General features: G+C 38.2%; 1 protein-coding gene and 1 long non-coding RNA gene across 2 annotated transcripts in view; one reads left to right on the plus strand and one right to left on the minus strand.

Annotated features, from left to right (window-relative positions):
* LOC107753816 (uncharacterized) overlaps positions 1-5048 on the plus strand; it is a 7266-nt gene extending 2218 nt beyond the window's left edge. The window contains exon 2 of the long non-coding RNA XR_001641508.1: positions 4805-5048. This is a non-coding gene — a long non-coding RNA (uncharacterized LOC107753816). The remainder of the gene's footprint in view (positions 1-4804) is intronic.
* Positions 5049-5120: 72 nt separating this feature from the next.
* The window catches only part of LOC107753813 (phospholipid phosphatase-related protein type 3-like), a 13251-nt gene continuing 4452 nt past the window's right edge, over positions 5121-13919 (minus strand). Inside the window, exons 4-8 of the mRNA XM_016570062.1 lie at positions 13069-13198; positions 12636-12831; positions 12386-12443; positions 11742-11915; positions 5121-7173 (exon numbers count right to left, since the gene is read on the minus strand). Of these exons, the coding sequence (XP_016425548.1) occupies positions 5902-7173; positions 11742-11915; positions 12386-12443; positions 12636-12831; positions 13069-13198 (1830 nt within the window). The 3' untranslated portion in view covers positions 5121-5901. The remainder of the gene's footprint in view (positions 7174-11741; positions 11916-12385; positions 12444-12635; positions 12832-13068; positions 13199-13919) is intronic.

The following is a 13919-nucleotide window of genomic DNA, read 5'->3' on the forward strand; positions in this document are numbered from 1 at the left end:
TGCCAATTTTAACAATCCTTTTGCCATTGAGATTAATAATCCCGTGAGATTTTTGATTGTTGTTTGCACAAGGAGTCTGACAACAGGTTTCTTGTTGCCACAGTTTTTTCTGGATTTAATCTGTCTCAGTTTTTTCTGCTTCTTCGTGTCATTCCAGACAGACTGGAGGATGATGAGATCACATCTCTGTGTGGAGCACTGGCTGCTGTCAGAATCCTTGTGAAAAATCTCACTGGATCATTGTAATTAATGGCAAAAGGAATGTTTGGAAATGTAAACTGATATGTCCTACTATAGAAATAAAACTGCTGCAGTGCTGTTATTAAACAACACAGTTGTTCTGCTTAATATTTTTGTGGAATTTTTGTCAGGATTCTTTGATGATTAGAAAGTTCATTTATTTGAAATAGAATTACATTATTTTGTAAAGGTTTTTTTTAATGTTACTTCTGATCAATTTAATTCAACTTTGCAGAATAAAAGTATTAATTCTGTTCAAAAAAACAATCTTACAAAAAACACCCCAAACTAGTTTAATGGGCCTGTGACCCCTTTTGAACACTTATCAGTTGAGAACAACTACAGTTCATCATGACTAGTTTGCCAGTTAAAGTCCACCACCTATTTGTCACTTTAGCAGCATTGCAGAAATGGTCCACTCCTATAAGCACTGGTAAAAGTGGGACATTTAGCCACCTGAGTTGGTGCTAGAGCCCAGGTAAAATAAAAGCTTTAATACCATGAGCAGTCGAAGCACCTGGAGATCAAAGGGCTGCTGTCTTCATTAACGCTCTTGAAAATTTAATCATCTTGAATTTAATCAGGATGAATAAACTGAATACCAGCAGGGGATGAGAGAACGTCATCACCCACTATCTCCATACGACTCGTTGCATTCTTTCGTATTAATTTTGATCGAATATACGAAATATGAGGAAAGTGTATTTTGGAGTGTATTTGGATGATTAAATTCTGTGGGTACTATTTTGTCTTTCTTTTTTTGAATATCTGGAGGACATGGCTCTTGCCAATAGATGGAGAACAAAATAACATACAGTGGGTACGGAAAGTATTCAGACCCCCTTAAATTTTTCACTCTTTGTTATATTGCAGCCATTTGCTAAAATCATTTAAGTTAATTTTTTTTCCTCATTAATGTACACACTGTTATTCAATAGATCTGTGAAACATGGCTAGTGTGAAATTTAACATAACATGCTTACATAAGAGACTGTCTAGTGATTATCACATATAGAGGACTGTAGTGAGTCTACATTCATCCATTCTACACATGCAAGCTTAAAGATTTTAATCGTAATGGGAGTTTTGGTCCGCAAGGCAGACAGATATTAAAAATATATTGCAAATTAATTTAAAATACATATTTGCTATTGAAGTTTCATATACTTCTAGGTAAAATATCAAGTGCTGCAAACTCGTCAAAATTCACAGTTTTGAATCCAAAATATATAACTGAGGATGTATTGGTTTTAGTACAAGCTTAATTCAGTTTATATGTAAGGATGCTCAAATGGGTCTGAATACTTTCCGTACCCACTGTAAGACTCATAAATGAGAAATATTTTTGGACTAAAAATCCCAAACTCATTTAATAAGAATTTAGTAGCAAGAAGGAATATTTCCAACCCACCTCTCATCTTTCAAATTAAGAATATTAAATGAATAAAGCAAAGTGACAGCTTTCAGTTTAATAAATATTTCAATGTGACATTATTCCAGAGAGACTTTTCTCATCTGTTGTAAAAAGATTACATCAGATATCATATAATAAACCCAGCCTACACCACTCACAGCTCAGCTGATAATAAAGGAAACTTTGTCAGGGCTCAAAATCCATTTCAACCTCTCATCTTTCAAAAGCATTCTGTGTAATCAAATGAATTGTATGTCTATGACTGTGAGTCCAGACCCACCCCTTGAAACACACATATAGTTCTTATTAAAATGATAAATTGCTCTGCACTGCTCAACCCAGTCACCATAGCAACAGCCAGAGCTCTGTGCTTTTTCAGACTTCACGATAGTTGCAGCGTATGGCGTGGGCACTGCTCATGTTTGGAGAGCGTATGTAGGCGTCAGAGTTGACTAGGTGGAAGAAGCTTATACTGGTGCCAGGTAGATTTCATGATACCAAGATGGGCCCAAATGCACCGCTGGCTTTTTGAGAGGTCACAGCATGATTCATAAGGGCTTGAAACATTACTACATATAGCTAGCTGTAAGCCAGCATAGCGTGCCTAATGATCTGAACATTTATTCATTTAGCAGACTACATCTGCAGTCTCTTTGAGATGTTGCAGTGCAATACTGAGAGATCTTTAAAATTTAGTATCTTGAATTGTCTGACATTCATTTGGATTGACAGCAAGCTAATTGTTGATGCCTCTAGAGGAGACAGAACATCCTTTGTGCATCTCTGCAGTACTCACTCAGAGCACTGCATGGCAACAGTATAATTAAACCCCAGGTGTGGGATGCTGTCGAGGCATCATAGATGCCTTGTGTGTTTCATCATTTTTATTTCTTGGTAAAATCACTGCAATCATTATACTCAGAAATCGCTGTTTTCTGTTAATCTACTGTAAGTAACACCACTTTGTCACAGATGGTGTGCTTTGCAGTAATAAAAAAAATATATATATTTTTTTCTTTCTCTTCCTGCCACTCTATTATTGGTGACTTGCCACATCCTGCATCTGAAAGTTTCATATTCAAACTCCATATGTAGGAATGCTTGCACTGCCAGTTTAATCTGCATTTAATAAGAATTTAAAGTATGACTTCAGCAAGACTGTGAAATGCTCTGGGCTAAAATTTATCTTTGGTGGAGAGCAGTGTTGGGAGTAACGCATTACAAAAGTAATAATATTACAGTAGTATATTACTTTTTGCTGTAACGCAGTAATATAACGCATTACTAATCAAATTTGGGTAATATTATTACTCGTTACAATCTCAGTAACGCAAGTTACAACAACATATTTTAACTCAAAATTAAGTGGTGAATTTACCAACACCGCAAAACAGCACCAGAGAAAAAAATCCCGCGGGTAAAATAGTTTGTCTATTTCCTGATGCTGGAATTAAATGGTTGAGATGACTGCAGAGACGGATTCTACATTTGTGAGATGGACACACTCCTGTTATTTTCAGTTCATCGGAGAATAATGTATTACATTTTGGAAGTAACTTGCCCAACACTGGTGGAGAGATAAAAGAAAAAATCCAGTTTTAATGAGAAATCAAGCTGTTTAAAAATCAGGTCCCAAATGCAAGCATGTCATATTTGAATCAAACTTAAAAGCCCGGCAGTTTGCAGATCTACAGTATTTTATTGGTTTATATTTTTGGTTAATTACTCTGGAGTAATTGTTGGGGACTGCCCACTGAATGCTGGCTAATAATTATTGACCGCTGCAGAACTCTTGTCAGGGAGTCGAGTCATTATATTGAGCTTGACCGTTTATTGCACAAGATTTGACCATATACACATGTTAGTGTATTTGAGGTAGTTTCTGAAATAAATAAACAACAGATATAAATATGCATTGTTCAAATATAACCAATGACTCAACCTCACAAATTCTATAATAAACAACTTTGTAAAGTGCACTGATATATAGAATATAAACTGAGAAATATATCAGCAATATCTCTGTGAGAATAACAATCTGCATAGTAAGATTACAAACAATGAAATATAAGTTATATATATAAATGCGACTGTATCATTAATACAGATGGTAGTAATAATGGTCGTTGAAAGGTATTATGACCATAAAAATGTTACCCTTAAATGTAATAAACGTGAACAATACACACTGCGATGCTAACGGGCTAAGCCGTTCGTTAAACAGGATCAAATTACACTCAGAAAGATCGCTAAACTTCAATAACATCATAAACACTGTCGAGGTTAACACAATTGTGGTACACTGTAATAATCTAGGTAATTAACAATATACATCGAAGTAACTCACTTTGTCACGCACTTTCTCTTGCACATAAACGCTGCACCTGTGTGAGAGCACGCAGTATGACTGCCGTGCTGAGGTAACTTAGTGAATAGGCAGTTACGCCAAGACCGTACATGCGGTAAACCCTGCACTACGTTATTTACGTAAGTCATTACTGAAACATCACGCAGATCGCAAGTCTTAAACTTAAAGGGAAGAATTCACAACAGTAATCACTGGCTCCACAGTCATTGTCCTTCTGTGAGTTTGCTTAGTGTAACAATCAAATGCCAAATAATGACAAACACAAACAACGCATGCACCTCTAAGCAATCTTTAAAAAAAAAAGAATAATAATAAAAAAAAAAAACCAGATATTATTATCTTGTTAAATGCAGGTTTGGTATATTGCGCTTGAGCATGGGGCACCTTGGGGACTATAGGTGCCTTGACCTTTAAGTCCACTGAAGTTAATCTACTCTACTGTGTGATTTGTTTGTCGGACAAAATGGCAGATTCAGTGTTATGATTGGTCAGATCGCCTGTCAATCAAGCTTTTTGCAAAGGGTTATTTGCTTAGCTTTCATGTACTGTACATCGCTCTCAAATGTCTACTGATTGGTTCTACACCTCCGCCACTAACCTGCTGTAAGCCACCAGATTTACACTTTATAAATGAAAGAAGAGCAGAAAATATTTCAGTACAAAAATGGGAGGGGTAATATTTGCAGTGTGTTACAAATGACAATTTAGGGTCATTGTAATTTACAGCAGCTTGTTTATTGTTGTCATTTATGTTGTCTTTTTTTCGGAAACTGCATCAACAGCACGAAGCATCCATTACGGACAACCATCTACAGAGATCCAGGAGCAGCTCAGAGCACCGTGAAGAGAGAGCTGACGCACACAGACTTCAACCTGCACATGTACATTATAACAGATTGGAATTCTTCACTGACAAGGCTTCACTTCCACCTTGACGACACTCACATAACATGCATCAAGTTCATTTAGAGGAGAACCTCTGGGAAACGGCATGACAAGGAGACCTCTAACTATTACAGATAAATCCCAGAGTGTTTTGTAGAAATTATTTTTGTGATTTACACCAAAAAAGTTCTTTCTCATTATTATGATACATAAAATGTGGGACCTGCAGTAAATTCTTCACATGGACCTGTTGTCCAGTTGCTGTTCCACTATAAGGTATGTGATGGATTATGAGAAAATACTTTCCTTAAAGAGTCCAGAGCAGTCTAATATTCCTTTGGAATACCTCACAGACGATCCAGTTCACCTCCCTTGTTAACACACAAAGAGATGAAGTGATTTATAAGTGCTTATTCAAAGTGCTTCAACCATTTTTCACAGGGTGTCTTCAGTAGATTTGCAGAATGTCCAAAACAGTTTATCAGCAATTATAGTCAGATGTACGATGAACGGACGCTACCCTTTTGCAAAGCAATATCATTCATAAAGAGCCAACAAAACACTTTAAATTAGTTTTCACTGTGAGTGTTACAAGGCCGTCAAATATTTTCTATTACTGTATCACTACAACATACACTAAACAATCGTGCGTAACATAAATTAAACTTGACATCTCAGTCACACATTTAAATAAGTCAAGTATGAACAAAAAGAGCAGCAATAAAAATAATCCCAAACCTTATTTTACACTGATAATAAGAAGATTATGTAAATACAATACATCTGATGGAAATTTTGATAATGTAGTTTGGTTTGCCCTCAGAGGGCAAAAACCATTGTGCTCTTAAATCGTCAGAAGCAGCATCTTCCAAAAGCTCTACTGACTCAAAGTGTAGTGGATCCAGTTATTCTGATATTCCTCATGGAATCAAATCAAGTAATTAAAACCAAATGACCAAAAAGTGTAGTTGTGCTCATATATATTAGCACATCGTCACTCTTTGAAATGCCTGCCACTTTGTAACTTTTTGTAGTAGTTGTCCTGTTCCGTGTGGTTCAGATTGCCCTCCCTATCCAGTAGAACTAGAGGGGTCTTGCGGCGCAGACTGCGACCTTCTGAGGTGTGACCCACGGGTGGGAGTTGAGGGGGAAGTGGTGGCTGGGGAGGTTGAGGAGGCTGGGGCGGCCCATGGTCAGCCTCACTGGTGGAGGAACAAGGAGAACTGCTCCTCACGTTGCGGTAACTGCGGGAACCGTCACGGTTGAGGTTTTTAAGCTCGTACGACTCGGCCATGTTTCCGTCAGAAGATCCTCTCCACTCCCAGGGGTTATTGGGGTTGGAGGTCATACGGACTACGGGGTGGTGGGGGGCGTGGGCATCAACCGTGATGATGCCTGAACCGTTGTCACGTTCTGAACGATTAGGCGATGATTCGGTGCCCGTGATGGATGAGGTACCAGAAGAGGACGAGGTCTCTGAGGATTTGGCCGATCCAGACAGGAGTCCCTGTTGCTTTGACATGGCAATGACCTGCATGATCCGAGGCTGATTTCCTGCCTTAAGAACTGGAATATTAGCACCACTTTTCTCTGTGATAGACAGCCATTTGGCCCGAGTGCTGGCACTTTTAGGGGACACAGGCGGAGGGACCGAGGGCTGTGCTGGGGGGCGAGGGGGCATCACTACTCTTGCCCCTGCAGGTGGGTTAGCCGGTTTGGCTGATGGTTGAACAGACGAATAGACTGAAGAGTGGGTGCTATCCTCCTCTGTGGTCGTGTCGTTGCCGCCATCTGAGCCCTGATCGCTGGTGTCCTCGTCAGGCAAGCTGCCACCTCGCATCACCATTGACTTTTGCTTCCATTCAGACACTAATTGATGTGACCGCATGGGGTCCAGTGGTACTGGAACAGGTACTGTCACCAGACGCCTCGTTGGCTCCTCTGGAGCTGTAGCACGGGGTAATGTGTTGCTAAAGGTTACCATGGTCTCCTTACCCATTGGGCTGCGAGGCGCCAGTAGCTCCACATCCACGCTGGCTCTCTTTAAGCTTCCCAACGAGGTTTTCTCCCGCTGTACAGGCCGGTTTAGCCCATCTAGACATGCTGGTGATGTTATTTCCTCATTGCTCTCAGAGGCGTGGCCTTTATTATAGACAGAGTCGTGGCCTCTCTGGGCCAGAGCCCTCAAAGCATCCTTTTGCAGAGGAGGAGGTTGCGGGATGACAGTGTCCTCTGGAGATTTGAAGTTGGCAACAGCATGGAAAGCCTGGAATGATTTAGAGTTTTAAGATACAGTGGCTTCATTACATTGTTTATTTCCCAACAATACAGAATATTCCTTTCACCCAGTGCAGTTTAGGGTTAGGCTTAAGACTGGGGTGGGAGCTTGAACAACACTCATATCAACCAACATTTGATTTTAGGGGTAGTTAATGGGTAAGGTTAGGGTTGGCATTAAGCATAGGCGTAATTTGCGGGTGGGACGGGTGGGACATGTCCCCACCACTTTTTGCCAGGGTCGATATTGTCCCTACCACTTTTTGAAAGTAATTGAAAAATATATTGCGGAAGGTAGGCTATGTATTAAAGGGAAAACAAGATCAACAAATCATTCTTCATAATCTAATTAGGGTGATAAAAAAACAAAAAAACATTTGACTCCTTACGCATGCATAACTCGTGCAGTGCAATAACGACAAAATTAAAGAATATTACAAAATCAAGTGGGCGAGTTTTCCTTATTTTTATTTTAATTTTTATATAAAAATTATAATGACCTGTTTTGGTTATATTTACTATTATTTGCAGAAGGTGCGCTCAGCAAAAATGACGCGAATATTGATAGTTTTCACGCTTAAGTAAAGTAAAAGGCCGCTTCTTAAACCAGAGAAGGTTTTTTCGAGTTAAATTTCGAGTTAAAAAGTCATAATTGAGAGAGATAAACGGGCAATTCTGAGAAATACAATCAAAATTGCGTGATATAAACTCGCAATTGCGAGACATAAACTCACAATTCAGACTTTTTTTCTCGCAATTGCGAATTTATATCACGCAATTCTGACTTTTTTTTTGTTAGAATTGTGAGATATAAACTCGCAATTCCGAGAACATATCAGTCTTTTTTTCCTCCTCAAAATTGGACTTATAAACTCAATGGCGAGTTAATCTCACAATTCTGAGAAAAAAAGTCAGAATTGCGAGAAAAAAAGTCAGAATTGCGAGAGAAAAAAGTCAGAATTGCGAGAAAAAAAGTCTGAATTATGAGATATAAACTCGCAATTGCGAGAAAAAAAGTGAGAATTGCGAGAAAAAAAGTGAGAATTGCGAGAAAAAAAGTGAGAATTGCGAGAAAAAAAGTGAGAATTGCGAGAAAAAAAGTGAGAATTGCGAGAAAAAAAGTGAGAATTGCGAGAAAAAAAAGTGAGAATTGCGAGAAAAAAAGTGAGAATTGCGAGAAAAAAAAGTGAGAATTGCGAGAAAAAAAGTGAGAATTGCGAGAAAAAAAAGTGAGAATTGCGAGAAAAAAAGTGAGAATTGCGAGAAAAAAAAGTGAGAATTGCGAGAAAAAAAGTGAGAATTGCGAGAAAAAAAAGTGAGAATTGCGAGAAAAAAAGTGAGAATTGCGAGAAAAAAAAGTGAGAATTGCGAGAAAAAAAGTGAGAATTGCGAGAAAAAAAAGTGAGAATTGCGAGAAAAAAAAGTGAGAATTGCGAGAAAAAAAAGTGAGAATTGCGAGAAAAAAAAGTGAGAATTGCGAGAAAAAAAAGTGAGAATTGCGAGAAAAAAAAGTGAGAATTGCGAGAAAAAAAAGTGAGAATTGCGAGAAAAAAAAGTGAGAATTGCGAGAAAAAAAAGTGAGAATTGCGAGAAAAAAAAGTGAGAATTGCGAGAAAAAAAAGTGAGAATTGCGAGAAAAAAAAGTGAGAATTGCGAGAAAAAAAAGTGAGAATTGCGAGAAAAAAAAGTGAGAATTGCGAGAAAAAAAAGTGAGAATTGCGAGAAAAAAAAGTGAGAATTGCGAGAAAAAAAAGTGAGAATTGCGAGAAAAAAAAGTGAGAATTGCGAGAAAAAAAAGTGAGAATTGCGAGAAAAAAAAGTGAGAATTGCGAGAAAAAAAAGTGAGAATTGCGAGAAAAAAAAGTGAGAATTGCGAGAAAAAAAAGTGAGAATTGCGAGAAAAAAAAGTGAGAATTGCGAGAAAAAAAAGTGAGAATTGCGAGAAAAAAAAGTGAGAATTGCGAGAAAAAAAAGTGAGAATTGCGAGAAAAAAAAGTGAGAATTGCGAGAAAAAAAAGTGAGAATTGCGAGAAAAAAAAGTGAGAATTGCGAGAAAAAAAAGTGAGAATTGCGAGAAAAAAAAGTGAGAATTGCGAGAAAAAAAAGTGAGAATTGCGAGAAAAAAAAGTGAGAATTGCGAGAAAAAAAAGTGAGAATTGCGAGAAAAAAAAGTGAGAATTGCGAGAAAAAAAAGTGAGAATTGCGAGAAAAAAAAGTGAGAATTGCGAGAAAAAAAAGTGAGAATTGCGAGAAAAAAAAGTGAGAATTGCGAGAAAAAAAAGTGAGAATTGCGAGAAAAAAAAGTGAGAATTGCGAGAAAAAAAAGTGAGAATTGCGAGAAAAAAAAGTGAGAATTGCGAGAAAAAAAAGTGAGAATTGCGAGAAAAAAAAGTGAGAATTGCGAGAAAAAAAAGTGAGAATTGCGAGAAAAAAAAGTGAGAATTGCGAGAAAAAAAAGTGAGAATTGCGAGAAAAAAAAGTGAGAATTGCGAGAAAAAAAAGTGAGAATTGCGAGAAAAAAAAGTGAGAATTGCGAGAAAAAAAAGTGAGTAGTTTGTCATTGAATACTGTTTTATTGTTGTTGTGCATTTTAATTAAAAATAATGAATCCATCTTTTTTTTTGTCTTAAAAGGTGAAAGGTCTATAGATGTAAGCAAAACAGACAATTATATTTTATTGTAAAACCTGACAGGATCGTGAAATCGAAAGTGAAAGCATCCCAAGCCCGGCTTATAACATGGCAAAAGAGGAACTCCGGTTCACAAACTCTGTCAATGATCTAGCACCCCCTCAGCACCTGGCACCGCCCCTGGTACATCGATGTATTTTTGAAAAGCAAAAATTAAGTTTGTTCAACTCTAAACCCAGTCCCCAAGTAAATTAGGTTATTAAATAAAAAACTAGCAAAACGAGTTGCACGGTGTCCCCACCACTTTTCAAAGCACAGTTACGCCACTGGCATTAAGGATGGGATTAGTATGTTTGTTAAACCTGGAATGTTGTTCTAGGACCAACAAAAGGTGGTGATTCATCATTCTAATTAGCCAAATCATAGTCACTTGTGTGGTGGAAGTATTGATCTGAAGACACTTATATTGCTTTCAGGGGCATTTGTATTTTATATCCCTCTTCTGTGTTCCCTGGGAATCAAAATGTGGCTTTGTAGTGGATATGTTCTTGCAGAAAGTTCCAACCCTGCTTTAACACACCTGGATTTCATTTTTAGTAATCCTGAACACATTGATTAGTGTCTAATTTAGAAAGCTGCACCCTCCGACCCTATTGAAAAAACCAGCATATGCTGGTTAGGTATGTTTTGAAGCATGGCAGCTGGTTTGAGCTGGTTTAAGCTTGTCCTGAGCAGGTTATGAGCTGGTTTAAGCTGGTCATGTGCTGGTCCTAAGCAACTAGCTCCTGCTCAGGACCAGCACATAACCAACTTATAACCAGCTCAGGAACAGCTTAAACCAGCTCATGACCAACTAAGGACCTGCTTAAACCATCTCAAACCAGCTGCCATGATTCAAAACATACCTAACAGGGGGAAGTTGCATTTGTTGTCTGCATACATCGAGTATGCTCGTTTCAACAAACCATTATAAAACTGACTTTAATTCTTTGTGAGGTGTGAATTGCTGTAATTTCTTTCTTACTCTGGAATGTAATGATTACTTTTATGAAATGAGATGTATTTGGCCAACAAATGCAACCTCTGGAGGATGCAGACTTTGAAATGAGGCACAGCAACAGGTAAAAAAAAAAAAAAAACCATAGTGCTGAGGAAGCTCCAGGAATGATGTGAAAACCCTGAGCTACAGGAAAATGTGATTTCGCCATGTGGGATGTGTTCCTGCATCAGTGTTGTTGGTTGTAAAAAAAAATTACAATCAAACAGTGTTCATGTAGCTTAAACAGTAAAGCATTGCACTAGCAGTCATGGAACCAGTTTCCAAGCAATGAATGACATGGTAAAATGTATATCTTGAATGTATGTTTCTGCAATTTTATTTAGGATTGAAGTTTCTGCCAAATGTATAAATGTAAACTGCCATAGCCCTAATCCTGACAGAAGATTTTGCTGGATGCTGTTTAAGTCCCTATTCCCAGACAGGCTTTGCCCAACCCCAAACCCTAAAATATACTTGTTGGTTATAATGTTGCTTCAGAACCAACATGGACTTTGATGCAGGAACATCTGCTTGGGTAAAACACATTAAGCTCAATAGCAAGATGAGGATGGAGGATGGTTTACCAAATACCCCTGTTGAAAAAAAACAGCATATGATGGTTAGGTATGTTTTGAAGCATTGTAGCTGTTTTGAGCTAGTCCTTAGTTGGTCACGAGCTGGTTTAAGCTGGTCCTGAGCAACTAGCTTCTGGTCTTGAGCTGGTCCTTAGCAGGAGCTAGTTGCTTAGGACCACTTTAGGACCAGGACATGACCAGCTTAAACCAGCTCAGGACCAGCTTAAACCATGCTTCAAAACATACTTAACCAGCATACCTTTTTTTTTTTCAACAGGGACATTACACCACATATGCAAAAATATATACTCACCAAGTACGCTGCAATACCAGCGCCAATACAGAACCCGACGTAAACATCGATTGGGTGACTGCGGTACTGGGTGATCTGAGTGAGTCCCGTCAATGCAGCCGCAATGGCAAAGGCAAACACCAGAACGGGTTTGAGCAGCTTGGTGCTATCAGAGATTGTTGAGTTGAAGTACATCTAGAAGAGCAGAGAGCAGCAGAAGTCTCCAGCTGTCATGTGCAAATTAATAACATATTGCCTTGCAGCTTCAGACAGTCTGACAAGCGCAAGGTGGGAAGCCGCAACAACTTATCTCCACGTCTGTCGCTTGAAGTGGATCCTGCCAAATAGCTAGACATGTGAAGCACTTACCTATAATTAGACTTTCTCTAATCTAGCGAACAGAATGCATATGAGTATATTAAATCACACCTTCCTTTATAATATGATCCGTGTTGAAATCTATTACTTGTGTCAATGCATATGACATGCACATCTATTATGTTGGTTGTTCATTACTTCTATCTACAGTACAATCAGTTTAAACTGTACTAAACACTATTGATTTCTCTCATAGAGGAGTTTAGCCTATTAGGTTTATATGTATAAACAGTATATGCTGTAAACATTCAGTGAACACGCATTGAGACGGTGTCGAAGAGACTTACTGAAATATAAACAGCAGCAAAGGAAGAGAGGGTTGCATGCTGGGAAGGGAAGGTTTTCCTGTCACAAAGGAAAGCAAACATCTAGAGTAAGTCTAGACCAGATATACAGCAGAAGTCAATGTCACACGTTTATAGGTTTAAAAAAAGGAGCGAGTAGGAAGTGCTCTACAGGAAGAAAACCACAAGAGGGAGAAAGAAAACAGTTGAAGTTGATCACAGTTAATCACAAAATCAGATGTTTTTTGGTTACCTGGCAGACAGAATAGCATGCTGATCCTGGCCAGAGCAAATGTCTTTGGTGATGTAAGGGTTCTTGTCACAGGACACACCTGGGACAGTATAATTGGGTTTGCACACTGTGAGAAAGAATGGTGTGTGGTAGCCAGTGGCCAGCTGGATGACATCCGTAACCAGTGCTGTTGCGCAAAGACCGAACACATGAACCCCTAGAAGGAGAGACAGATCATGAGGAATGAAACATCGATGACTCATTTCATCAGTTTCATGCAACACTCTGTGCCTGACTCATGTTACATAATGTTCATCTGCATCACTCCTGCTCAGTAAAAAATACAGTGTAAAGCAACTAGAATTTATTATTATAAATACATTCAGCACTTTCATACTTTAGCTTCAAACATTCTGATATAAAATTGCCTTACAATTAAAAGAGTGTTACATACCAACAAAACGAACGGTTCTCCGCAGGAAAGAGTTAAAATTACATCCACCAGCATTTATGCTTCCTTCAATCCCTGGACGGACCTTCAGTTTGGACTGCATACAATACAGCAGACCTTCACCAATCATGATCTGAACACAATAATAGAAAATCAAAGAATTATACAATTGTTAATAAAAAAATAAATAACTTTGTCATGTGTAAATGTAATTAGAGGATGATTAAATATGAATATTATTATATACGTTTTATGTGTTTTTGTGGAGAAGCAAGTATTTTGATAGAAGCTAAAAAAAAAATTATTTACCATAACTGACTTTAAAGGGTTAGTTCTTCCAAAAATGAACATTCTGTCATTAATTACTCACCCTCATGTCGTTCTAAACTCGTAAGACCTCCAATTTAAAGATTTAAGATATTAAGATATTTTTGATGAATTCTGAGAGCTCTCTGACCCTCCCATAGACAGCAATGTAATTACCACGATCAAGGTCCAGAAACGTAGCAAGGAGATCGGTACAATAATCCATGTGACATCAGGGGTTCAACCGTAATTTTACGAAGCTACGAGAATACTTTTTGTACGCAAAGAAAACAAAAATAACGACTTTATTCAACAATTCGTCTCCTCCGTGTCACCCTGGTGCCATTTTGGAGAATATCCACTGAACGTAAACTATTCTGTGTCAGCTGCGTCACGCGGATACGTTGTTTTTGTTTAAATCAAAGTGTAAACAACGTAGAAAACGAATAGCATACACTGTTTACGTTCAGTGGATATTCTCCAAAATGGCACCAGGGTGACGTGGAGCAGACAAATTGTTGAATAAAGTCGTTATTTGTTTTCTTTGC

Source organism: Sinocyclocheilus rhinocerous, unplaced genomic scaffold, assembly GCF_001515625.1.
Source record: "Sinocyclocheilus rhinocerous isolate Xijiao unplaced genomic scaffold, SAMN03320098_v1.1 scaffold711, whole genome shotgun sequence".
Lineage (NCBI taxonomy): Eukaryota > Metazoa > Chordata > Actinopteri > Cypriniformes > Cyprinidae > Sinocyclocheilus > Sinocyclocheilus rhinocerous.